Here is a 27,997-nt window from a genome sequence, read left to right on the forward strand (position 1 = left end):
TGCCTGTCAGTGTCCAGGAGTCTCTGGCAGAGGTGTGGGTTGGCGGTGGCCTGCTGCAGGGTTGGGGGCACTGAGTGCCCCAGTGCGTGCATGGGACCTTGTGAAGCAGATCACCATTACTGTCATTACCTCCACCACAGTTTGGTCTCAGGTCAAACAACAGGGAGGGGACACAGCCCCACCCATCAACCGAAAATTGGATTAAAGATTTACCAAGCCTGGCCCAAGACCAGTTTCCCCCTCAGTCAGTGTCTCCCTTTAGGAAGCCTTCCATAAGCCTCTTATCCTTCTCCGAGGGGAGGCAGACTGAAAACCACTATCACAGAAACTAACCAATCTGATCACATGGACCACAGCCTTGTCTAACTCAATTAAACTATGAGCCATGCCGTGTAGGGCCACCTAAGACGGACGGGTCATGGTGGAAAATTCTGACAAAACTTGGTCCACTGGAGAGGGAATGGCAAACCACCTCAGTATTCTTGCCTAGAGAACCCCATAAGCAGTATGAAAAGGCAAAACGATAGGACACTGAAAGATGAATTCCCCAGGTCAGTAGGTGCCCAATATGCTACTAGAGATCAGTGAAGAAATAACTCCAGAAAGAATGAAGGGATGGAGCAAAAGCAAAAACACCACCCAGCTGTGGATGTGACTAGTGATGGAAGCAAAGTCTGATGCTGTAAAGAGTAATATTGCATAGGAACCTGGAATGTTAGGTGCATGAATCAAGGCAAATTGGAAGTGGTCAAACAGGAGATGGCAAAAGTGAACGTTGACATTTTAGGAATCAGTGAACAAAAATGGACTGGAATGGGTGAATTTAACTCAGATGACCATTATATCTACTACTGTAGGCAAGAATCCCTTAGAAGAATAAATATGTAAATAAACTCAAATATCATAGACACTAAAAAACTAAAAAGATTCTTAGAGAACTAAAAAATCTACCAATACAGCATTCCCATGATGTTTTTCAAATGCTAATGTACTCTGGCAAAGAAGTTAAACTGTGATAGTCATTTAAGGCTCCACTGGCCATCAGGACAGTGTAAGATAAAAGGAGAAAATGAAATGAAGCTTAAGTTTAGATCCTTGCTTCATCAGACTGTCCTAAAGTTTAAGCCTTGTCAACCCTATTTCTCACTTTGTTCAGGTGGTTGAGCATCATTCAGAAACTCAGCTTAGAAGTTCAGAAATTTGAGCAAGTGTGGTACCGCTTCCCTTGATTTTTTTTTATCTATTTTTGGCTGGGCTAGGTCTTCGTCACTGAGTGCAGGCATCCTCTGGTGGTGCAGAGCAGGGGCCTCTCCTGTTGTGAGCACAGGTCCCAGGCCCCGGGCTTCAGCAGCTGCGGCACACGGGCTCCTCGAGTGCAGCTCGAGGGCTCTAGACCGTGGGCTCAGGAGCTGTGGCCTAAGGGCTCAGCTGCTCTGCGGCCTGTGGAATCTTCCCGGACCAGGGATCAAACTGTGTCCCCTGCATTCGCAGGGGGATTCTTATCCACTGTTCCACCAGGGAAGTCCTCTTTTGTTATGTTTTTATAAATATTCTAGTAGTTTCTCTGTGCAGAATTTCTCTCAAGCAGAAAGAGATTCAATATTTACAACTACCTCCCTTTTAAACTATTCTTGACAGATTCCATGAGATAACATGTGCTTTTAATACAACAAGCAGCACTCCAAGTTTTAAAGCAAGCCTGTATTACTGCTATTGCCAAATCTATCTTCAAATAAACTGGTTGAGTAAATATATAATATGCAATCGTTCCTCATTTTATTATTTTTTTCTCAATATTCTGCCATTACACGGATATAATTTGTCTAAGCATAAAAACCCAGAATTCATTTCCCTTCTCATTATGTACAACAGCTGAATTTAAAGAGAATGAAAAAAGCTGAAAATCTGTGCGATACCTTATGTAAACGTCAAGGGTAAGTAACACATTCCAGATGTCCAAAAGACCATCTGCTACTCCAGCCTCACAAAGTAGAAACTGTGGTTCACTGTCATATCCTCTCCCTGTTAACAGCTTGATGCAAAGCATTTAATCTATTAATTAATTAGTTAATTAATCTCTAATAGAAGATTAGACCAGATATCTGAAAGGACTCTTCTATCTCTAAACTTTCTATAATTTCAGTTACAAAAAAATGTAGATGAGAGACTGAAAATCTGTGCAAAGTGCTTAACTATCACTTACCCATGGACTTAGAGCATCTAGGGGTGAACGGTGTGGCTTGCACCGAACTCTGAGGAATGAATATTGCCTGGAACGACTCAACAACTGGTCATCAGAAACATGTGACAGTGACAGACAATCCCGCCCCCAAAGGAAGGAGCAAATCGAAAAAGCCTAGTAACGACCAACAGCATATTTAACACGTTCAATTTAGTGAGTGTGGAAAAACGCAGAAGGAAAGTGTGATACATTTGCACCACTTGCATTTAATGAAACTTTTCATGAACAGGCTCCTCAGGGACAGGCTGGGTGCCCACGGGGGGAGGCAAGCCGGCCTCGCCCACCCGCCCGCCCGCCCAGCGGCGCTCAAGGACGCCTTCCACTGAGATCCACCCTCAGCAAGTAAGAGTGCGCGCACAGAGCTCTGACAGCGAGACTGAAACCAGGAGAGTTAGAAAGCAAACACTCATCAGTGAGGAGCCAGCTCAGTTTAAAACACGTTTTAAATTACTATAAAGTACTATTAGCCAGTAGGCTGTGCAAAGAACACTCTTCAACCTCCCTCAATACCCCGCTGTCCTCACTCTCGGCCAAAGACGTCACCTGTTGTCGCTCCCACTTCAGACCCTTTCAGTCTCCCTCTTCATCAACTGCTCCACAGTCTTCCTGATTCTTCTCCTGTCCACAGCGAACCACCTCCTCTGTCGGCTATCTAATGCTCCCCTCGGTCGTGCGTTAAAAAATATCACCCACACACACCATACTTCCCTCCTGGTGAGCCTGCCCCCTCCTGGCCGTGGAGAAGAGCCCACTGCTGGCCCCACAGCCTGCTGCCTCCAGGACTAAACCCCCACAGAGGGACATGGTCCCAGACTCCTGGATGATGATGCAGAGACTCCACCTTCAGGAAGCCAGACAGCAGGTCACACAGCCCGCGAGCTGCCGAGGTGCAGGCCGATGGATCAGTGAGCAGAGTGGGGAGGAGGGGAAAGCGTGTGAGGAGAGCCAGGCCCCAGGCCCAGGGACATAGAGAGCAAAGGCAAGGCGCTAAGCTGTCTGCCAGGCTGGGCTCGTTTTCCCAGGTCAGGCTGTGGGTGCGCTGCTCACTCTGAGACCAGCTGAGACAGAAGCCATGGAGACAGTATTGATTTGCTTACACCACAGCCACTCGACCCAACTTCTGGTGTGCCAGAGGACAGAGAGCTAAAAAAGCTTTATTTCTCATATTCCTTTGCAGTCAGACTTTTGAATGAGAATGAGTTTCTTTCTACCAATTAGATGCACTCATGCAATCAACAGCTGACTTGGTAAAGACTCCGCCTGCATTGCAGGAGACCCTTGTTCGATTCCTGGGTCAGGAAGATCCGCTGGAGAAGGAATAGGCTACGCACTCCAGTGTCCTTGGGCTTCCTTGGTGGCTCAGATGGTAAAGAATCCACCTGCAATGCAGGAGACCTGGGTTTGATCCCCTGGTTGGGAAGATCCCCTGGAGAAGGGAAAGGTTACCCACTCCAGTATTCTGGCCTGGAGAAGTCCATGGACTGTATAGTCCATGGGGTCACAAAGAGTCAGACAACTGACCAACTTTCACTTACGCAATCAATACCTGAAAGCCAAAGTGAGGTGGAGACTATCTTCCTGCCTTTCTCACTGTTTTTCTGCAAGAAAACCAGATGGTAGAATGTCTGATATCCAATCAAGTCCTGGGTGAGAAGGACCAGTTTTCATGGATGGCGGGAAGACCCCACACTTCAGTACCAGCTGGTATGTGTAGGAGGGCAGCTGCAGCTTTCTAATCCCAGGATCACAGCTAGCTTGTTGTTTTCTGACACTCAACAGCCCAAGGACAGCCTTTGGGCGTGAAGCTCCCTGATGCATCAGTTCTGCTGTGATCTGGGACTGACTTTCCCGCCCCTCCCAGGCTTTTCACAAGGACCTAATTTCCTGTATGAAAGCACTTCTGCCAACACACCTAGAGCATTCTATTTGCAGTGCTGAAGCTCTACTAAAACAACCTCAAACATACGAAAATAATATGTGATTCCAGTATTCAATGCCAGTGGCTTTTACAAACCTAACTAAACAAAGTTTTACATAAGCTAAAAAAAGAAAAAGAAAGACAAATATTGGGTGAGGCCTTATTTTCCATAAAAAGAATCACCAAAATCACAGTGATCTTCATCACTTAAGATACTGCATGAAATACTTCCAAGACCACTGAGACAAATTAGCTTTGCAGATGCTGCTTGTATCATTTCATAAATAATGTCTTAAACTAGCAGCACACAGCATTCTCGAGCTGAGCACGCGCCTCCTCTTGCTCGGTTCCTTACTCACTCAACAAATATTTACCAAGCACTTATGCGTCAGGAAGTATACTAGGCAGTGAATAAGAAAGACAAAAAATGCCTGACATCTACATTCTAGAAAGGAAGACAACTATTAAACAAAGTAAGTACATACTGAATGAAGACCTAATCTAACCAAGGTGTGGAGGCCAGGCCCACATGCACACCTGGAGGAAGAACATTCCAAAGAGAGAGAAAAAGGCACCAGGGAAGAAGCTGGTTAGTATATTCAGAGGCTGAGTGGGCGGCGTGGACTGCCGTGCTTTGGTTTTTACTCTGACAGGCAACAACAATGGAGGGTTTCAAGTATAGCAATGACAGGATCTAACTATCTAACCTGACTTTTTAAATAGATCATTCTGGCAGCTGGGTTAGAACAGACCATAGAGGCAAGAATAAAGCTGGAAGATTATTTTAGCTATTGCAGGGGACAACTCCAAAGTTCTGGGACTGAGCACAAGGGCACAGCAAGATGGGGAAGACTGTTCGAAGAGCAGGCCTGGGGAGGAGAAAGATGAATTAAGTTAAGACGTGTCAACTTGGAGCCCCTGAATAAACAGCACATGCAGGGGGACAGACCCGTGTGGAGTTCTGGGCTGGGGGCTTTCTGTCTGAAGGGATGTGCCAGGGGGAGTCATCCACTTACAGTCAATAACTGAAGCAGGGGACTGGATGAGATTGGCAAAGGAGTAAACACAAACAGAAGTGAAGAGGTTCAAGAACTGAGTCCTGCGGCAGATTCAAGAACTGGCTGTGCAAGCCTCCCACCTCTTCTGATTTAAAAAAAAAAAAAAAAAAATGCTATTTTGCTTAAATTAACGCTAGTTCTTTTTCTATCCCCTACTATGGAAAGTCTTTAATACAGAAAGCCCTGAGTCAGGATTCATTAGTGCCTTACACAACTTCAGTCTGTATGACAACTAGCAACTGTACCTAACATACAACAGGTGCTTAGAACACATGTGACATGAATACTTCTTCAGGTACCCTTGGATAAAATACAACTTAGGAAGCAGCATCAGAGGTTCTGGTGCACTTTCACGGTTTGCCACAGTTCTTTTCACCATGTTCTTAAAAAAAAATAGGATGAGGAAGAAGTAAAATTAGTACCACACTCATTACTACTTTTTCAGATGCTTTATTAACAACAGCTAGTCAGTACTTAAACAGCTGCATGATAAATCCTTTTTCTGATCCAGCATCCAAAAATGACTAGGGTCTACCATAAAGAGCCAACAGCTAATTTACTTATTCCTTAATCACTCCGTCTTTGTAATAATAATTTATTTGAAGTTTTTTTTTTTAACTTCTTTTGTTCTCCTGGTATGTTTACATATCCTCTGAGTATGTTCAGAACAGATAATATATGTTGAAAAATATGCATTCAGTACGAGATTACATAAATGTCCAGATACATACTGTCAGTCAGGACTAGATAACAATATAGTCTTCTAACTGAAGGGGGAAAAAATGCAGATCAAAGTGAACTAAACATTTTTTAAGTCCAGAACAATCCTCCTTATTTGCTGATAGCTTATTTACTTCTTAGATACAAAAACCAGAATTTTTTTTCCTAACTTTCATTATCAAAATCTTCTAAATACAGAGAGTAGCACAATGAATACCCACATACCCAATGCCCAGATTCAACAAGTGGTAGTTTTTTGCTATATTTTTATCTTTTGTGTGCTGAAGTGTCTTAAGAGTAATTTCAGGCAAAGACATCACTCCTAAAAACTTCAGAATGAAGCTTTAAAAAATATGAATTTTCCCTCCATAATCACAATTACCAACACCTACCAAATTAACAGTAAGTTCTCAACATCATCTAATGCTACCTATTTTACTTCCCACAACCATGCTTCCAAAAAACAAAAAAATTTTAAGGACTTTTTCAAAAAAAGCATCCTCTCAAGGACCATTCACTGTGTTCAGTTATGTCTCTGACGTGCCTTTTAACTTAGAAGAGCCCTCCTCCCAAACTGTTCCTCATTAAACTTAGTAAAGAGGTACTAAACCCAGGCTTAACATAAAGAATAATTACACTCTCCACTTTAAATGTTTTCAGGGGACGCATACAAATATGAAATGTCTCTAATCAACATAATGCTCCTCACTTCATGTGAATTCTAAAAGTAACTTGAATATGAATGCTCAAGGTCGACCATAAAGATTAGGCTTCCCAGGCGGCTCCGCTGGTAAAGAAGCCACCTGCCAATGCAGGAGACAGGAGATGCAGCTTCAATCCCTGGGTGAGGAAGATCCCCCGGAGCAGGAAATGGCAACCACTCCAGTATTCTTGCCTGGAAAATCCCATGGACAGAGAGGAGCCTAGCAGACTACAGATCAGGGGGTCACAAGAGTCGGACACAACTGAGGGACTTTCACCAAAGATTAAAGCTCAGCTGAGTGGTACTAGCCTGAATATCTGTTTCTTAGCTGTGACGTAACAGTAAGCACTGTTTGGGACTGATACCCTCCCTCTACACTTAAACTGAAACAATCTGATGTGATTTGCTTTATTCAATTTGAACATATAGTAACTTCAGCTGTTATATGAAAGTGAAAGTGAAGTTGCTCAGTCGTGTCTGACTTTTTGTGACCCCATGGACTGTAGCCCACCAGGCTCCTCCCTCCATGGGATTCTCCAGGCAAGAGTACTGGAGTGGGTTGCCATTTCCTTCTCAGCTGTTATATACTCACTAATATATACACATATGTTTCACACATTCATTTAAAAGTATGATGCTATTTTTACATATTTTTCCAATTACATTTATCTCTCACAGGCTATGGGCTGCAGACTATCACCATGCCTCAAATATCTGGTAACAGTTTCACTATGAAAATTAAGAACTTCAGTGATGTTTTCTGCCTGTTGATGTGCCTTGCAATTTTTTCTTGATGCTGTGCTGGGTAAAAGAAACGGCTGGGGAAGGGGGCATTCCATAGCCCTGTGATTAGGTTTCAGTTCTCCAAGGAGTCTCTGCCTCTGTATTGGGAACTTCACCAATACTTTCAGTCTCTGCCACCCTTCCTTCAGGGGGACAGGACGGCTAGCTAGACTAGGCAGGCACTGGGATTTCCAGAGATGTCTAGAGTTAGGAATTTCTGTCGCCCAGGTCTGTGCTTAGTCACTCAGTCATGTCAGACTCTTTGTGACCCCATGGATTGTAGCCCACCAGGTGTCTCTGTCCATGGGACTTCCCAGGCAAGAAAACTGCAGTGGGTTGCCATGCTCTCCTCCAGGGGATCATCCCAACCCGGGGATGAAACCCAGGTCTCCTGCACTGCAGGCGGATTCTTTACCGTCTGAGCCACGAGGGAAGCCCCTTGGAGCCCTACTTTAGCCCCAAATCTCTCATTTCCTCCCGGTCCTGTCATCGCGCGGTCTGGGGCCTGGCTCTGAGAGGCGCCTCTTTTCCCCCAGGTCAGTTAAGCTGTATTTAAATAGTTTTTCCCCAGGGTCTACCTTGCAGTAAAAAACAGAGCACTCTGGTGTATTTCTAAGTAGTCCCTCCTCTTCTTCTTCAGCCAGAAGCACTAGGAGCTTTTCTCCCCTATTTACTGTGTTGAGCTTCTAGAGGTAAAACTCACAAACATATGTGACCCTCCCTATTTACTGAGTCCCCCTGGAGTCCTCCAGCAATTCATCAATTACAGTTTGGATTTTCGGAGAAGGCAATGGCACCCCACTTCAGTACTCTTGCCTGGAAAATCCCATGGATGGAGGAGCCTGGTAGGCTGCAGTCCATGGGGTCGCTAAGAGTCAGACATGACTGAGCGACTTCACTTTGACTTTTCACTTTCATGCACTAGAGAAGGAAATGGCAACCCACTCTAGTATTCTTGCCTGGAGAATCCCAGGGACGGAGGAGCCTGGTGGGCTGCCGTCTATGGGGTCGCACAGAGTCGGACATGACTGAAGCGACTTAGCAGCGGCAGCAGCAGTACAGTTCTGATTCCCAGAATTGTGATGGAAGTTGTGATTCTCTATATTCATCTATCTCTGCAATTTGGGGGACTGCAGTTTGCCCTATGACCTCACTTCTCTGACAGATCTAATAAAAACTGTTGATTGTTCAGCTTGCTCAGCTTTTTCTTCTTGTTTACATGGAGTGGAGACCTGAAGCTCCTTTCAGTCTTGCAGCCAGACCACAATCTGGAAGTCCTCTCAACTATTTTTTGAAAACTAGCAAAACATTTATTTTAGGTAAAAACCAGATTCCTGTTGCTTTCAGGCATATTTTAACAAATCAGTTAAGAACAGTCAAAATCAGGGAGACAAGAGATAAAAGCCCAAAGAAAGGCAAACACCTGATAGCCTTGTCTTATCTACAGAAGTGAAATCACTGTCTCCACTAAAAAACAAATTCCAAATAACAACTAATTTTCATTAATTAATGAGGGAAAACTGCTTCTGTACAAAAGTTGAGCACCATTTCACAGGGATAAAAATATTTATTTTAAACTGATAATATTGGGTAAAGAATAGCAGCAATAGATTAGTGACCTTTGCATATAAAACTAGTAATTTAACTAAAGCAGAAAAGGAATCCATGTCACCATCAACTAAAAAATTAATGACAACCTGAAAGTAGAGATTTATTTTATTTGGTGGGAACGTCAAGGACTCTGAGCCCAGGAGACAACATCTCAGTAGCCCTGAGAAACTGTTCCGAGGAAGCTACAGCCTGACTCCCTCTCCTGCCTCCTGGAAACAGTTTCTGTATACACTCGCTATCCAGTTGTGTATACAGTTTCTGTGTACACAAGGCTACAGTATACACAAGTTTGAAACAAAGGGGGCAGGCAGTCTGAGTATCAAAGATAACTGATAAGTAAGGAAAACCAGCTATCAAGCTAAGGAATGTAGCATTCTTCTGTGTATGGAAGATGCAGACCTCTGGGCTCACTGAATTCGTTCCTTTCATATGCACCTCAGCTACCTGGGGCCAAATTATGTTTCTTGATTGTTTATATTCTTAATTTCTTGCTCAACATTGCTGTTCAGTTGCTAAGACCTGTCCAACTCTGCAGCTCCATGAGCTGCTGCAGCACACCAGGTTCCCCTGTCTTTTACTATCTCCCAGAGTTTGCTCCAACTCATGTCCACTGAGTCAGTGATGCTACCCAATAATCCTATCCTCAGCCTCCTGCTTCCTCAGATGGTAAAGCATCTGCCTACAATGCAGGAGACCCAGGTTCGATCCCTGGGTTGGGAAGCTCCTCTGGAGAAGTAAATGGCAACCCATTCCAGTACTCTTGCCTGGAAAATCCCATGGATGGAGGAGAGTGGTAGGCTACGGTCCATGGGGTCACAAAGAGTCGGACACGACTTTGACTTCAGTCTCCTGCTTCTCCTCCTGCCCTCAATCTTTCCCAGCATCAGGGTCTTTTCTAAGAAGTCAGCTCTTTGCATCAGGTGGCAGAAGTGTTGGAGCTTCAGCAATAGTCCTTCCAATGAATATTCAGGGTTGATTTGCTTTAGGATTGACTGGTTTGATCTCCCTGCAATCCTAGGGACTCTGAAGAGCATTTGCCAGCATCACAATTGGAACGCATCAATTCTTTGGCACGGTCCAGCTCTCACATCCCTACACGACTCCTGGAAAAACCATAGCTTTGACTACACAGATCTTTGTCAACAAAGTGATACCTCCGCTTCTTAATATGCTGTCTAGGTTTGTCATAGCTTTTTTCCAAAGGAGCAAGTGTCTTTGAATTTCATGGCTGCAGTCACCATCCACAGTGATTTTGGAGCCCAAGAAAATAAAATCTGTTAATGTTTCCATTGTTTCCCAATCTATTTGCCATGAAGTGATGCCATGATCTTAGTTTTTCGAATGTTGAGTTTTAAGCCAGCTTTTTCACTCTCCTCTTTCACTTTCATCAAGAGGCACTTTAGTTCTTCGCTTTCTGCCATAAGGATGGTGTCATCTGTGTATCTGAGATTACTGATATTTCTCCCGGCAATCTTGGTTCCAGCTTGTGCTTTATCTAGCCCGGCATTTACCATGATGTACTCTGCATAGAAGTTAAATAAGCAGGGTGACAATATACAGCCTTGACGTACTCCTTTTCCTATTTGGAACCAGTCTGTTGTTCCATGTCCAGTTCTAACTGTTGCTTCCTGACCTGCATATAGGTTTCTCAAGAGGCAGGTCAGGTGGTCTGGTATTCCCATCTCTTTCAGAATTTTCCACAGTTTATTGTGATCCACACAGTCAAAGGCTTTGTCATAGTCAAGAAAGCACGAATAGATGTTTTTCTGGAACTCTCTTGCTTTTTCCATGATGCAGCAGATGTTGGCAATTTGATCTCTGGTTCCTCCGCCTTTTCAAAAACCAGCTTGAACATCTGGAAGTTGACGCTTCACGTATTGCTGAAGCTTGGCTTTGAGAATTTTGAGCAGTGGTCAGAGGACTGGAAAAGATCAGTTTTTTATAGTTTTAGCTGGTTTAATTTTATTATTCCTTTCAAGTACATTTTCATGCCTAGTGTGAGTTAAATATAAAGTTCGAGGTACATTCTGTTGTTGTTTAAAAGACTACCCTTTCCCTACTGAATTACCTTGGCACTTCTGTTAAGAACAGCTGACCTGTATATGTAAGTCTATTTATTTAAATTATGTGTTCCATCAATCTAGGTCTGTCCTTAGACCAATACCACACTGTCTTGATTACAGTAGCTTTATATTAACTGTTGAAGTCAGTTTATATAAAAAACTGAACATTCTTCAAAATTAGTCAGATTTGGGAGTCTCATCTGCATTTCTTTATAAATTTTAGAGTCAACTTGTCAATTTCCACCAAAAAAAGCCTTCTGAGATTTTGACTGCAATCATGCTGAATCTACAGGTTAATTTGGAGAGAGCTGACATCTTAAAAAGACTGTGTCTTCTAATCCATGAACATGGTGTATCTCTCCCTTTCTTTAGGTATTCTTTAATTTCTCCCAGTCTTTGCCAGTTTTCAGGATACAAGTCTTATTTTGTTACATTTATCACTACATTTTCAGATTTTATAAATTGCAAATGGTAATTTTAATTTCTACTTCCCAACTGTTTGTTGATGGTATATAGGGATAATTTTTCTATAATCATCTTGATAAACTCAATTACTGGTTCTAATACTTTTTAAAAATAAATTCCTAAGGATTTTCTACTTAAATGGTCATGTTGCAACTGTTAAACTACTCAAGTGCTTCAGAGATTTTAAAAATAATTTCTGCAAGAATGTCTAACTTAAACTGTATTCATTTCACCTTCCTATGGGCTTCCCTTGTAGCTCAGCTGGTAAAGAATCCACCTGCAGTGTGGGAGACCTGGGTTCGATCCCTGGGTTGGGACAATCCCATGAAGAAGGGAAAGGCTACCCACTCCAGTATTCTGGCCAAGAGAATTCCATGGGGTCCCAAAGAGTTGGACACGACTGAGCAACTTTGACTTTCACCATTTTATGCCCTCTTAAGTGTATCCCAAGCGGTACCTATTATAAAAATCTAGGTTCAATATATAACTTTTTATCACAAATCCACTTGTATGTAGTAAGCAGAACAATGACCCCAAAGACATCCAGTATCTAGATCTGTAAATATGTTACCTTCCATGGCAAAAGAAACTTTGCAGATATAATTAAGGGCATTGAGATGGTGTTCTTTTGAATGATCTAGGTAAACTCAACATAATCATGGCAGTGACGTAAGCAGAGAATGAGAGATCTGAAGACAGCACCATGAAGATGGAGGAAGTGGCCAAGAAGCAAGGATCCCAGGTGACCTCTATAAGCTGGAAAAGTTTCTCCCTAGAGTCTCCAAAAGGAACGCATTTGATTTTAGCTCAGTAAGACTCATTTTGGACACCAACCTCCAATGTAAGATGATACATTTGTGTTGTTTTAAGTCACTAAGTTTGTGATGATTTGTAGTATCAGCAATAGGAAATTAATTTATTAGTGATGATCATTCCACTTCAGTAAATATACTTCTGCTAGTTTTTAATCACTATGCTGCATACCTGAAACACATTATAAACCAACTATACTTCAATTTTTTTAAAGTCCAGAATAAATCATAATTTTTTGTAAATTTTCTTACATTGGAAGAGAAAGCTCTCCTAAATATGATTTGTTACAAAATTTTAAAAATTCCTTTGATTTTCTTTTTAAGTTTGCATTCAAGCTGATCACTTGAAATGCACGCTTTAAAAAAGATCAGTGGGAAACATCTGAGGATCTGTCATCAATCACTCTTAGAAGCAATCACTTGGATCTCATAAAATGAAGAACAAAAGTTGTGGATCAGGGAGTGAAAAGAATGGAGGATTACTAGCCAGATTATAATTATCTCCCCTTTGTACCCTCAAAGTCCTTACATTTACCACTCGAAATGCATGTGAACACGAAATCAGCACATATTTCCAACAGCATCTCATGTAAGCTCCTATTTTGTTTTAAGCAGAATACTTTCAAAAAGTCATTTCTATATGATATTATAGGTAAATGCCATTCACAGTTAACAAAACTCCACGTAACATCTTAGGCAAAAAATACTGACACTGACAAATGTACATGACTAACTGAAAACGCACCTAGAGGTCTCTTCTTTAAAATGATGACTGAAAGCATATCTTGGCTTTAGTAGTTGACTGGAAGAGGTGGGGATTGCTTTGATTTTACTCTACTCCAAGAAAGCAGTAAAATGAAAAGGTTTCACATAAAAGGACTTCTCAACCAGTAAAGAATATTCCTGTTAGCTACATGATATGCCTTGAAGCTAATTAAAAATAGTAACACGTAAATTTGCTCAGCAAGACCTAAGTCATCAGTGAAAAGTCTTTAAAAAGTATAAAAGTCTGATCATGATTCAAAGTTCAGTAAGTCCCCCAAATATTTTATACCCTCAGTAATAATTACAGACCCTCAATAACAAGTTTTTAATTAACAATAATAGTAAATACTAGCATAGAAGTAACAAGAGGCAGGGAATTTAGAAACCAGCACAGACCATGAGGGAGATGAAATAAATCTTTGCAGTAAGGCTCAACAAGGACAGGGACAACTGGTCACCAAGCAGTTGTCCCTGCTTGTTCCTTCTAGCAGAATCTAGAAGCAAAGCTTAGACTCACACCTGGCTTTACTAACTTACCCAAGGACACTGCTTTCCAATTCTACCATGCTAATTCTGTGATACAGGGAGATAATCAGTACCTGACCTAAGGATGTAACTGCAGAAACAGAAAACAAGGAAGTTATGTGGAAGACCCCCCTTCCAAACAAAAACACTAAAGGACTTGTCTATCGATTCGATCAATTCATAGAATAAAGTTTAGTGATCAGAAAAAAAAATTATATTTTGTTGAAATTGGTATTTTGAAGTCAGGCTGGTTATGCTATTAAATGCAAAGAGATAAAGTAAAATAAAGACTGTCCACATTTGAATACATTTAGCAATAACCTCTCTGACGAAGACCTTACGTTTGGTGGTGGTGCTTTAGTTGCTAAGTTGTGTTCATAGACTGTTTGCAAACCTATGGACTGTAGCCCGCTCCTCTGTCCATGGAACTTCCAAGGCTAATGGAGTGGGTTGCCATTTCCTTCTCCAGAGGATCTTCCCAAACTAGGGATTGAACCAGAGTCTCCTGCACTGCAACTGAGCCACCAGGGAAGCCCCTAAATCAGCTTGAAGGTGATAATCTCTTCCCGCAAAATAATCTCTTCTATCACAAATTTCAACTACAAAAGCATATGTTTTCTTTCAAGCATGTAACATGCAGCTAGCAACACACACTCTGGAGCTAAATCTCCCGGGTTCAAAATCTTGACTCTATGGTCCAGGTTCCCAACTCCATCTCATCCAGTAAAGCTGGGAATTTCCTCTAATGCTTATACCTGCTCCTCTGGCCAATACCCCTAGGCTGGGTTCTAGCGATAGCTGAGATATGCTGAAACACTGACGTGGTCTGCTGATACTGTCTGCTGATATTGTCGTTGCTTAGTTGCTGTGTCTGACCCTCTGCGACCCCATGGACTGTAGCCCCTCAGGTTCCTCTGTCCATGGGATTTCGCAGGCAAGAATACTAGAGTAGGTTGCCTTATCCTCCTTCAGAGGAATCTTCCTGACTCGGGGAGTGAACCTGAATCTCCTGCTTGTCAGGGGGATTCTTAACCACTGAGCCACCTGGGAAGTCGGGTCTGCCAATATACTGGAGGAAAATACACACTATCAATAATGTTGTAAGGTCCCCGAGTCTACCCGCAAGTGTGCTACTTCACTAAGAGGACTCACAGGACTCAACGTACACGTGTACTCATGGCTACGATTTCTTACAGCAGAAGGATACCAAGCATACTGGCAAAAGGAAAAGGTACAAAAAGCGAAATGCGGGAGAATCAGGCACAGGTGTGCACAAGTCCTCTTCCGGCGGGGCTGCACTCAAAATACTTCTCAGCAGTGAGTTCTGACAGTGGGTGTGAAAGGCTGCAAGCCAGGGAAGCTCATCAGAGATGCCGTGCCTAGGGCTTTTACCTGGGAGCTTGCCTAGCCCATATGCAATCTCCAGACTCCCAGAAGAAAAGCAGGTGTCCAGCAGAAACCATACTATTTGCATAATGAGTTTAGGCGCAGTGACTGACATCACTTAGGGTGATGAGACCCTTCCACATCCAAGCTCCTGGATGCCAGTCAGGGGCCAACTCTGGAATCAATCCTGCTTCCAACAGACCAGCAAATCCTTTAATGTGGACCTCACCTACCTGTTCCTCGATTCATTCCCAGCTCCCAGAAAAGTGCCTGAAATATATGGTAGCCATCAAAAAATTTTTTCATGAAAAAATTCCTGGCTCTACCATGTCCTAGCTGGGTATCATTGGGAAAGTTACTTAAGTTCTGTGTGCCTCAGTTTCCTCACTTGTATTACCAACTTCAAAAGATTATATTGAGGACTAATTATATGTCAATTAATATGTGTAAAATATTTGATAAATATTTGATTACACCAGTGGCTGGCAAGAATGAAGCACTATATAATTTGTGTATCTATAACCTTATTTTTTTGTTTGTTTGAACTTTCAACTTTACAGTTTTACCTTCTCCAAGTCACAATGAATTCTCCCAATACTAAATTTCTAATGAATCTATAATCTACACATAGATTAGAATTACCTGATCATTGTTTCATATCTACTGAGCTCCCTAACCACTTTATGGACCACATCCAGAACTTTTTTAGCACATTTGACAGTACCTGACATGATACTTGACCTTTGCAGTGCCCAGAAAATACTGACTTACCAACAAAAATTATGTTTGTTAAATCAACTTTTTACAGTGGTCAGAATGTAACACAGTCAACACTTTTGATAATAACTGCAACTTAAACAAAATGGCTTCCAAGTTTCTTTGATCTTCCTCTATTGAGCAGAGAAAAATGAATTAATTCTATCCAGGGAAAAGACTGGTAATAGCAGCAGCAGCAAGGAAAAGGCTTGAGTTTATAATGTATAGAACTACAATGTCAACTATTTGACTTTGCCTTACAGAGAGAATGGGTTAGAGTCCATAAAGGTCAGTAAGGGCTATATACACATCTTGTACAGCAAGAATTAAGATACAAATTCACTTAGGTACTGAAATCAAGTCATGAAAGCCTATACTTTATAGTAACTATTTTTTAATCATTGATTTATTTTTAAGGCTACAAAATGCTGATGTTTAGATACTCATTCACCATAAATGTATTGTTCCTAACATATTTCACTTGTTTATAAGCAAATCAGTTCTTTTTAATTGGATAATTGCTTTATAAAGCTGGGTTTGTTTCCACCACACAGCAACGTGAATCAGCCCTAAGATTACATATATCCCCTCCCTCCTGAGCCTCCTTCCCGGCTCCCCACCCCTCTGAGCTCCCTGCGTCACACAGCAGCTCCCCACTGGCGATCTCCTTCACAGGTGGTAGCACACGTATGTCAATGCTGCTCTCTCGGCCCACCCCACCCTCTCCTGCTCCCCCACGTTGACAGGCCAGTTCTCTACATCTGTGTCTCTATTCTTGCCCTGGATAGAGGTTCATCAGTACCATTTTTCTAGATTCCATGTATGTGCATTAATATACGATATTTGTTTTTCTCTTTCTGACTTACTTTATACCGTATAACAGGCTCTAGGTTCATCCACCTCAATTCAACAAACTCAAATTTGTTTCTTTTTATGCCCGAGTAATATTCCCTTGTGTATATGTACCCCAATTTCTTTATCCATTCATCTGTTGATGGATAGGTTGCCTTCATGTCCTGGCTGTAAACAGTGCTACAATGAACACCGGGATATATGCATCTTTTTGAATTATGGTTTTATGGCACCCCACTCCAGTACTCTTGCCTGGAAAATTCCATGGATGGAGGAGCCTGGTGGGCTGCAGCCCATGGGGTCGCTAAGAGTCAGACACGACTGAGCGACTTCACTTTCACTTTTCACTTTCATGCGTTGGAGAAGGAAATGGCAACCCACTCCAGTGTTCTTGACTGGAGAATCCCAGGGACGGGGGAGCCTGATGGGCTGCCATCTATAGAGTCGCACAGAGTTGGACACGACGGAAGTGACTTAGCAGCAGCAGCAGGGTGAACATTTCAATATTTAAAAAAAGGAAGACAAAGATGATGAACTGGGAGAAAAGCAGCCAAAGTTATAAACTGATGAGTCAGAGAGACCCATGGTTTCCATACCAGCTCCAATATCAGAACTTACACATAATCAAAAAGGGAAACCTGAGAATCAACAGAATTCTGGGAACAGAGCATCAGACTGAAGTTTAACATTCTGAGAGAAATTTTAGATTGATAGGTCTCTTCTCTGGGTGCAGAGACCTGGGTATGGCATAACCCTGCCTGGAGGAGGTCGCCATTAACCCCACCATAGAACCACCAGAGCTTACACAGGACTGGGAAACAGACTCTTGGAAGAAACAAACAGAACCTTGTGCACCAGGACCCAGGAGAAAGGAGCAGTGACCCCACAGGAGACTGGCAGACGCATGGGTGGGCGGTGGCCTGCTGCAGGGTGGGGGGCACTGAGTGCAGCAGACCCCCTTCTGAAAGAGGTCCCCATTATCCTCATTCAGTTCAGTTCAGTTAGGTCGCTCAGTGGTGTCCGACTCTTTGCGACCCCATGAATCGCAGCACGCCAGGCTTCCCTGTCCATCACCAACTCCCGGAGTTCACTCAAACTCACATCCATCGACTCGGTGATGCCATCCAGCCATCTCATCCTCTGTCATCCCCTTTTCCTCCTGCCCCCAATCCCTCCCAGCATCAAAGTCTTTTCCAATGAGTCAACTCTTCGCATGAGGTGGCCAAAGTAGTGGAGTTTCAGCTTTAGCATCATTCCTTCCAAAGAACACCCAGGACTGATCTCCTTTAGAATGGACTGGTTGGATCTCCTTGCAGTCCAAGGGACTCTCAAGAGTCTTCTCCAACACCACAGTTCAAAAGCATCAATTCTTCGGTGCTCAGCTTTCTTCACAGTCCAACTCTCACATCCATACATGACCACTGGAAAAACCAGAGCCTTGACTAGACGGACCTTTGTTGGCAGAGTCATCTCTTTGCTTTTCAATATGCTATGCAGGTTGGTCATAACTTTTCTTCCAAGGAGTAAGCATCTTTTAATTTCATGGCTGCAATCACCATCTCCAGTGATTTTGGAGCCCAAAAAAATAAAGTCTGACACTGTTTCTACTGTTATCCTCATTACCTGCACCATTACTGGCCTCAGGTCAAATATCAGGGAGGGAACACAGCCCCACCCATCAACAGAAAATGGGATTAAAGATTTACTGAGCATGGCCCCGCCCATCAGACCCAGACTCCCCCTCAGTCAGTCTCTCCCATCAGGAAGCTTCCATAAGCCTCTTATCCTTCTCCATCAGAGGGCAGACAGACTGAAAACCACAATCACAGAAAACTACTCAAATCTGATCACACGGACCAGAGCCTCATCTAACTCAATGAAACTATAAGCCATGACATGTAGGGCCCCCCAAGACGGACCGGTCATGGTGGAGAGTTCTGACAAAACGTGGTCCACTGGAGAAGGGAATGGCAAACCACGTCAGTATTCTTGCCTAGAGAACCCCATGAACAGTATGAAAGGGCAGAAAGATAGGAGACAGAGACGCACTCCCCAGGTCGGTAGGGGCCCAATGTGCTACTTCTCCAACATGGAGAAGAGTGGAGAAGTAACTCCAGAAAGAAGGAAGGGATGGGGCCAAAGCAAAAACACCACCCAGCTGTGGGTGTGACGGGTGATGGAAGCAAAGCCCGATGCTGTAAAGAGCAATACTGCATAGGAACGTGCAATGTCAGGTCCATGAATCAAGGCAAGTCGGAAGTGGTCAAACAGGAGATGGCAAGAGTGAACGTCGACGTTTTAGGAATCAGCGAACTAAAACGGACTGGAATGGGTGAATGTAACTCAGATAACCATTATATCTACTACTGCGGGCAGGAATCCCTTAGAAGAAATGGAGTAGCCATCATAGTCAAGAGTCCAAAATGCAGTAGTTGGATGCAATCTCAAAAACGACAGTATGATCTCTGTTCATTTCTAAGGCAAACCATTCAATATCATGGTAATCCAAGTCTATGCCCCGACCAGTAATTGCACTCATCCCACACACTAGCAAAGCAATGCTCAAAATTCTCCAAGCCAGTACGTGAACCATGATGTTCAAGCTAGATTTATAAAAGACAGAGGAACCAGAGATCAAATTGCCAACATCCGCTGGATCATCAAAAAAGCAAGAGAGTTCCAGAAAAACATCTATTTCTGCTTTACTGACTATGCAAGCCTTTGACTGTGTGGATCACAACAAACTGTGGAAAATTCTTCAAGAGATAGGAATACCAGATCACCTCATCTGCCTCCTGAGAAATCTGTATGCAGGTCAGGAAGCAACAGTTAGAACTGGACATCAAACAACCGACTGGTTCCAAATAGGAAAAGGAGTGTGTCAAGGCTGTATACTGTCACCCTGCTTATTTAACTTATATGCAGAGTACATCATGAGACATGCTGGGCTGGATGAAGCACAAGCTACAATCAAGATCGCTGGGAGAAATATCAATCACCTCAGATACGCAGATGACACCACCTTTATGGTAGAAAATGAAGAGGAACTAAAAAGCCTCTTGATGAAAGTGAAAGAGGAGAGTGAAAAAGTTGGCTTAAAACTCAACATTCAGAAAACTAAGATCATGGCATCCGGTCCCATCACTTCATGGGAAATAGATGGGGAAACAATAAAAACTGTGACAGACTATTTTGGGGGCTCCAAAATCACTGCAGATGGTGACTGCAGCCAAGAAATTAAGACGGCTTGCTTCTTGGAAGAAAAGCTATGACCAACCTAGACAGCATGTTAAAAAGCAGAGATATTACTTTGCCAACAAAGGTCCGTCTAGTCAAAGCTTTGGTTTTTCCAGTAGTCATGTATGGATGTGAGAGTTGGACTATAAAGAAAGCTGAGCACGGAAGAATTGCTGCTTTTGAACTGTGGTGTTGGAGAAGACTCTTGAGGGTCCCTTGGACTGCAAGGAGATCCAACCAGCCAATCCTAAAGGAAATCAACCCTGAATATTCATTAGAAGGACTGATGCTGAAGCTGAAACTCCAATACTTTGGCCACCTGATGCAAAGAACTGACTCACTGGAAAAGACCCTGATGCTGGGAAAGAGTGAAGGCGGGAAGAGAAGGGGACGGCAGAGCATGAGATGGCTGGATGGCATCACCAACTCAATGAACATGAGTCTGAGTAAACTCCGGGAGTTGGTGATGGACAGGGAGACCTGGTATGCTGCAGTCCATGGGGTCGCAAAGAGTCAGACACGACTGAACTGACCTGAACTTAGAGAAATTATAATCACAGACTTCTGCTTACCTAAATTTATCCTGCAAGTATTAACATCATGATAAACACCAGTTCCTAAAGGTGAATTGTACTTTTTAGTAAGAATTACTTTGCTATTTCAGGGTTCCTATATAAACCTATTTTAAAGTAACAGTTAATGAAAAATGCCCACCACCCTCAGCTGCCTGTAGTGGCCTCTAGGACTGGGTCTCACAACTCCATTTCACTCTCCTAATTTGTGAAGAGGTCAGAAAGCGCTTTCTAGGCTCCCTTGTCGCGAGAGGCCTGGACCCAAGTTAGGTCTGTAGTGTCGGGCACGTGGATGGCACAGGCTTGGCAGCTGCCGTCTTTCCACAGTTAGGACAGCCGACAAATATGTCCGACAGGCACTGACCGGCCACAGCAGCCTGGTTCTCCAATCAGCTGAAGGGAGAGATGCAGCCGCGGCAGTGGTGGCAGAGGCAGTAGTGTGTGGCCTTGAAATCAGAAGGCCAGGAGAGGCTCCCTGACTTTGGCTCCTCCAGCCCTTTCGACAATGTTGTAAGGGGTCTACTTCTGAACAGATATCTTATGACGGCCCCAGTGGTTCCGTTTCCTGTCCTATCCACTGACATTCACCTTAAGACAGTTTGCGTCCTCTTACATTCTGGCCAGGACCACTGTTATAACCAAGTGACCAGGTGGCTACCTCTCCCCACTCCAGTCCTTCTTCTGACCAGTCACTGCCAAGTCTGATTGTGCTTTAAGACAGCATACTCAAAAGCAGAGATATTACTCTGCCAACAAAGTTTACCCGCAGGCCGAAAGGTGTACACTCATCCACATATCTGCCGCCTGTCCTCAGCTCTGTGCTTTCACATACACCCTTTCAAAGGTATTTGCTGAGCCGCATCTCACCTGCTGTGCCCAGGACTGGAGCTACAAGGCAAAACAAGACAGACAAGGTCCCTTCTGTCTCAGAGCTACAATCCAGTCCCCGATTTCCCAATAATTACCCAAATAATGTTTAATTACAACTGTGGTGAGTGTAATAAAAAACTCAAGGTGCCTCTCACATGTATAAATGGAAGCCTAATCTAACCTGGGAAGATCAGAGAGAATCAATTCCCTTGAAGAGACACTTAAGCAGAAACTGGAAGATAGGTAAACTGACCAGATAAAAAATTGTCAGCTTCCTGGGCAAAAGAAAAGAGCATATGCAAGGGCCCTGGACAGCACTCTAGGAGCTGTGAAGACAATCAAGGGACAAAAGCTAGGTGCACGGAGAGCAGCAACCCGCCATAAGTGGCCAGGGCAGCGCTGCTCACAGCACTGCTCCAGTGCACTGAGCACACTGTTCTGAAATAATGCATGTGCTAAAAGGACTCATGTGCAAAAATGCAGCGCCCACCAAACAAGCTCCTTTAGGGTCTTACAGCAAGTTTAGTGCTCTAATCCGATACAGCGCTTAGCGGTGTGTCCTCAAGTCAAGACTATGGAGTGAAGAAATGAGTGTTTGATCTGGGCCAAGGGCTTAACCTCTCCATACCAGGCAGTCTCTAGGGTTCAAGCATCTTCTGCTTCCAACCACCCCAAAACTTACAAGGCAAGAGATGCATTTTTCATGCCGACCTATACATGCTCAGAGTGACAGCTAGTATTTAGCACAGACGATAAATACTTCAAACAGTGAAGAGTACACTTTAAGTCAGCAAGGGGCTCTAAATCCTCCCTGCTCCATGAAGTGCCGCCAACTAGTCACCGACAGAACTGCTTTCAAAGTCCCGTGGAGAGCCCACTGAGGCCTCAGGGAGGAAGGGCGGCACCATCTGCTTGCTCTTACTCTCCGGTCGCTCAACAGACTCGCTAAGAGTAGGACCAAGAGCAGGAAACTGGCACCTATGCCATCCTTTGCTCCTTCCTCCCTTCCCAAATACTATCAAATCAGGAAGCACACACTGGTGACCCAGTAAGAAAATGTCAAAATCCAAGGGACAAACTTCTGCCAGTTGGTATAAGGCAACAGAACAGGGAAATCTCTAGCCCCAAAGTCTAGTTCTGGTACAAAGACCCACGGGGGGAGCATACTTTTTAAGAAAGAAAATTAAGTTAACTAGGAAATAGCTTCAAAATACATGAAAAGTTTGATGCAGTTTGTTAGGCAGTAAAAAAAAAAAAACATCAATACACATATACAGTATGGAACCACTTACAATAACTGAGCTGTAAAAATAAGACCTTTAGCATGTCTTTTAAAAGCACATTTAACTGTAAAGCAATTATCCTCCAGGGGCTTCCCTGGCGGCTCAGTGGTAAAGAATCTGCCTGCCATTGCAGGAGACATGGGTTCCATCCCACGGTTGGGAAGATGCCCTGCAGAAGGAAATGGCAACCCACTCCAGTATTCTTGCCTGGGAAACCCCATGGAGAGAGGAGCCTGGCAGACTACAGTCCATGGGATCACAAAAGAAGTGGACACAACTTAGCAACAATAGCAGTTAAATAAAACAATTTTATCCTCGAATTTTTTTTAAAAGTACAATCAGAATTTCACTACCTACATTTATTACGTCAACTGGCACGTGCGCGTGCGTGCCAAGTCATTTCAGTCGTGTCTGACTCTTTGCAACCCTATGGACCGTAGCCCACCAAGCATCTCTGTCCATGGGCTTCTCCAGACAAGAATACTGGAATGGGCTGCCAAGCCCTCCTCCAGGGGGATCCTTCTGACCCAGGAATCAAACCCAGGTCTCTTATGTCTCCCTACACTGGCAGGATAGTTCTTTACCACTAGCGCCACGTGAGAAGCCCTGTCATCTGGTATACATAATAAATCCAGTATCAAGAAATAAACCAAGATTTCTACTAAGAGAGCCCCTTAGCTCATACTAAAGACTCAAAAACTTTACAAAATATATTTAATCATAGCAACTGCCTCACCATCTCAATTTTTTTCAATTATTACAACTATGAAATCAAGTTTCATTCAACCAATAAGTGCTTTGAACTATTTGCTTTTTTTTTCCCCTTGAAGGACCAAGATGAAACAATGAAATAATTTAGAAGATCATCTTAACACTATCCTAGATTCAGCAGCATCAGGAAAAAGAGCTGACCTTTCTAAATCCTGACTGCGGCTCATGCCCTTCACACCAACCACATCCTTGAGCTCTCGGTACTCTCTTCTGTCCCACTTCCTCCACTTCTCAAAAACAAAACCACACACACAGGACCAAACAAAACCAAAATAAAAAAGACATCTATTCAATACATATCTACTGACCTCAGTGGCAATCCAACATGTGACGAATACTAATGCTCCCTAGTTCTCACGTCAGAAAAAGTAAAAGTTGTCCTAATGTGAGAAGTGCCAGATTATATCCTTCTCCCACCTCAAAAGCCATAAACACAAATGTCAGCATGTGGTAAACAATGGCTTTCTCTAAACCTATATATTATTTTAAGAAGCATTAGTGAAAATCTGATTTTACAAAGTACCTTTTGGCAGAAAGAAATCTGAACAAAAATTATTTTTGAATGGTTTCTATAAATAAAGAAAGGGAACTGCTAAAACTGTTATTCAATCTTTAATGAATAGATCTAATACTTACCAGCATCTCTAACTATATGATTAATTACTCAAAATGCATACAATTAAACTCATATACTGGCCTTTTAAAGGCCCATTTTCCAGTATTTCATTAGTGCAGTGATGAGTAATAGAGCCTCAATACAGAAAGGAATTCATTCTCCAAAAACCACACACGTAACCCGTATCAGGTAAACAAATACTAGTGCAATAATCGGGCGTGTGCAACTCTGCCTGAAAAGTTGGCCCCAAGTGACTTTACTATGATATTGAAAAGTGCTTCATCAACGGTCCGGTTCCAGTCCAGTCACATGACCTCCCAGTAGCCGGGGACCGTCACGGTAGTAAAGGAACCTGCCAATGGCGTGTGGCTGAGTCTTGTCAAGTATCACCTGCCCACTGAGACTTGACTCATTTACACAGCGTTAAAGAAGAACGGGAAAGCTTCAGGAAAAGTCGAGGTCAAACAATGCAGAACTCTTCAATTACCTTCCCAGAGACTGACTGCGGCTCCGGAGAACCATTGGTCTCTCACCAATTCACAAATAAGCCGGGTTTCATTTCCTACCCGTATTAGGGTTTAAAAAAAAAAAAAAAACTCTGAAACGTGTTTCCCGTGAGATTACTTATAAGACATTAAATATACATCAGTTCTCCAAAGCCGAAACATATAGGCTAAAAATAGAGTGTCTATTTCAAAGGCTGAGGCAGAAGCCCTCCAACTGAACAAACTAAAATTAGGTTCCTCTCATGTCTGGATCTGAAGAACACCCCTTCGACGTTCAAGAGACACACAGACCAGGGTCCACATATAGACTCCCGTGGACTAGCCGGTCGGAGAGAATCGAACTAAAACCTTCAGCAACACAGAAGCCCCGCGTCCAAGAAGACTCACGTTAACGAAACCCCTTCTCATTCGAGCCAAAATCCAGGCTGGAGCACAGCACGAACGCCCAGCTTCAAGCCCTTCCCCAGCTGCCTCGCTGAGCGCGCCCCGGGCGAGGACCGCCGGGAGGACCGCCGGGAGGACCGCCCGAGGACTGCCCCGAGGACCGGCCGCCGGCCAGGGGCTGCCGCGGCCGCCCAGCCCCGCAGCGCCCGGGCGGAGGACGCGGCCCGCCCGGCCGCCCCACCCGCCGCGGCACCTGCCGGGCGGCCCGCGCCGGCCCGGCGGGAGCAGGGGACCCCGCAGCCCCGGCCCGAGGGTCGCGCCGCGCTACCTTTGGCCTCGCAGTCGGCGCAGTACTTGTTGTCCTCTTCCCTCAGCAGCTTGGACAGGATGAGCTGGTGCTGCTCGTTCAGCTTCTGCGCCTTCTCCCGGCACGAGCGCGTCGCCATCGCGGCGGGGCGGACGCGGGCAGCAGCCGGGCGGGACGGGCGGGGGGCCGCGCAGCTGGACGCGCCGGGGGCCGCCGGGGCCGCTCGTACTCGGCCGGGAAGCGGCGGCCGCGCCGGCTGGAGAAGGAGGAGGGGCGGCGGCGGCGGCAGCGGAGGCGGCAGCGCCGACGTGTCCCGCCTCCTCGCCGGGCCGGCCCCGCACGCAACGCCGACCCGGCGAGGGGGAGGGGCCGGGGCCAAGGCTTCCGGGCGGCGCCGCCGGAAGGAACGGGCGCTGACTCGCCGCGCATGCGCTGGGTCTCCCGCGAGCCCAGCCCGCGGGGCGCTTCCGCTCCGGCTTGGCGCACAGGTGGTTCCGGAAAGGTGCCGCGCCTTACGCGCGTGTGGACTTCCGTGCTCTCTGCAGACGCTGTCGTCGCTGGGGTCCTCAAGTCTGACCCCGTAAAGGACGACCCTTCCGTGTGCTTCTTTGCCTTTGCACCTGCGGCACGACATTGGAAAGGCAGAAGTAACCGTAACTGGGCGGATTCTGTCATTCATTCAACGTTTCTTCACCGGCACGTTGGAAACAGACACTGAGCTTGAAGCTGGAGGCCCGTATAGGACCAAATAGGCAAAACTGCCTCTTCTGTTGTAGGGGATGTGACATGTGTTATTGAAGGCCGACGTCGGTTGGTGGCCACTGTGCGCCTTGAGCTATTAAGTCATCCAGTCCTTAACACAGCCGTGAATAGTGTTGTCCGCATCCTACACATGGGGACATCCTAGTTTCCCAGGTGGCTAAGACGGTAAAGAATCTTCTTGCAATGCAAGAGATGCAGGTTTGGTCCCTGGGCTGGGAAGATCCCTTGGAGAAGGGAAAGGCTACCCACTCCAGTCTTCTTGCCAGGAGAATTCCGTGGACAGAGGAGCCTGGCGGGCTACAGTCCATGGGGTCGCAAGGAGTCGGACACGACTGAGCAGCTGACACACATATCCTACAGGAGAGGGCCATGTGGCCTGTAGGAGTGAGAGGACTTGGCCCCACTGCTCCATGCAGGAGCTGAGATTCAGTCCCAGAGCAGTAAGGCCTCCCTCCCGTAAGGGTGAGAAGGACTGGGGCCCAGGAACAAAGGGCCCTAGGCCAGGTCGCTTTAAGGAGAAGCTGTATCACAATCACTTTTAATGCAAGAAGAATAGGGAAAGAAGACATTTTCTTAGAGCCCAGAGCTTCCCAATCCAGACCCGTGGATTTTGAACCCTGGGTGAAGGAGTCTGAATGTTTTGATGTGGTGTGGCATACTAGCAATTTCTAACATGGGACCTAAGGAATCAGAACAAATATGGTCCAGGCCTGTGGTGGGACGAATGCTAAGAAAGGCACTTGGCAGGAATCTGTGCGTTATGGGGCCAGTTCCTAGCCCAAGCCCTGCAGAGAGGTGACCCCCAACCCCAGGCTCACCTAGCCCCATTATTGCCACAGAGGAAAATGTTTTTGGAATTAAATTGAATGGTGATGGCAGTGCAGATGTTGAGTAAATGAAATAATTACAGCTTAAACTGCATGACTCTTACTAATAACTAGGAGGACATTAAAGTAACTGCTAATAAGCCGGGAAAAAAAGTCATGTGGGAGACAGAACTAGGAGCCATTATCTTGAAGGCTGGCTTGATTTAGAGGGGCCAGGGAGGGGGATTCTAAGCAAGAGCAGCAGGCATAGAAACAGACTTCAAGTAGCTTGGAAAACAGACAGCAGGACAGGAGTGCTACTTAGGACAAGTGAGAGATGAGGCTGGATAAGTCAAGTGTAACAGGACTGAAGGCTGGTGACACCAGACAAAGCAATCTGGCCTCGATGTAGTAGCTGATGATAGAAAACCTGTAGATTCTTCACTAGAAGAGTAGCACAGGGAACAAGTGTAAGGGGATGCTTTGGGAAAGTTGGTCCAGCAGTAATCAGCAAATATCATCTTTTAGTGTCTCCCTATCCCCGCCAGAAAAGATTCTTCCACTGCAAGGATTCAGAAGGAAAAAAACAAAAAACAACACAGGCTCACCACCAAGAGACCATCTACGTAATGGGTTGAAGGGTCAAAGCAATGTCTATATTTAATACAATGTATGCCACATGTGTACTTTTAAATATTATAGTAACCACATTTAAAAATAAAAAGAACAGGTGACGTTAATTTTAATAGTACATTTGATTTAATCCAGTGTATCCAAAATGTTATTTCAGCGTGAATAATTTTAAAAGTTATTAGTGAGATATTTTTAATTCTCTCTTTCATATAGTCTTTAAAATCCAGGGTATATTCTACACTTACAGCTTCTTTCACCTTGTACTAGCAGAACTTCGAGGGTTCAGTGGCCACTTGTGGCTACACGACTGAATAGCCTGGGTCCACCTGGTCAGCCCGGAGGCATTAAGAACCTAAGTTCAAGTTGATTGTCTGTTACAGATGTAGTAAGAAGAACAGAAGAGACTGGTACCAAAAACAACATTTTGTGTTCACTCATCAACGCGTATTCAACAACTTTCTATTCAGTTCTCCAATAATGTGAAACTTACGGTCTATCCAGCGTGAGAGACAAACATATTAATAGAAAGATGAAGAGACACACTGTAAAGTCTGCAGCAAATACAAAGTGCTCTGGGAGCCGAAGGAGCAG

General features: G+C 44.4%; 1 protein-coding gene across 3 annotated transcripts in view; it reads right to left on the reverse strand.

Annotated features, from left to right (window-relative positions):
- Window positions 1–25,361, reverse strand: part of SMAP1 (small ArfGAP 1) — a 181,347-nt gene extending 155,986 nt beyond the window's left edge. For all 3 annotated transcript variants that reach the window (XM_068983388.1, XM_068983387.1, XM_068983386.1), the window contains exon 1: window positions 25,227–25,361. In XM_068983388.1, the coding sequence (XP_068839489.1) occupies window positions 25,227–25,344 (118 nt within the window). In that variant the 5' untranslated portion in view covers window positions 25,345–25,361. The remainder of the gene's footprint in view (window positions 1–25,226) is intronic.
- Between the last annotated feature and the right edge of the window lie 2,636 nt (window positions 25,362–27,997).

The sequence above is a fragment of the Capricornis sumatraensis genome, chromosome 11 (genome assembly GCF_032405125.1).
Source record: "Capricornis sumatraensis isolate serow.1 chromosome 11, serow.2, whole genome shotgun sequence".
In the NCBI taxonomy this organism is placed as follows: domain Eukaryota; kingdom Metazoa; phylum Chordata; class Mammalia; order Artiodactyla; family Bovidae; genus Capricornis; species Capricornis sumatraensis.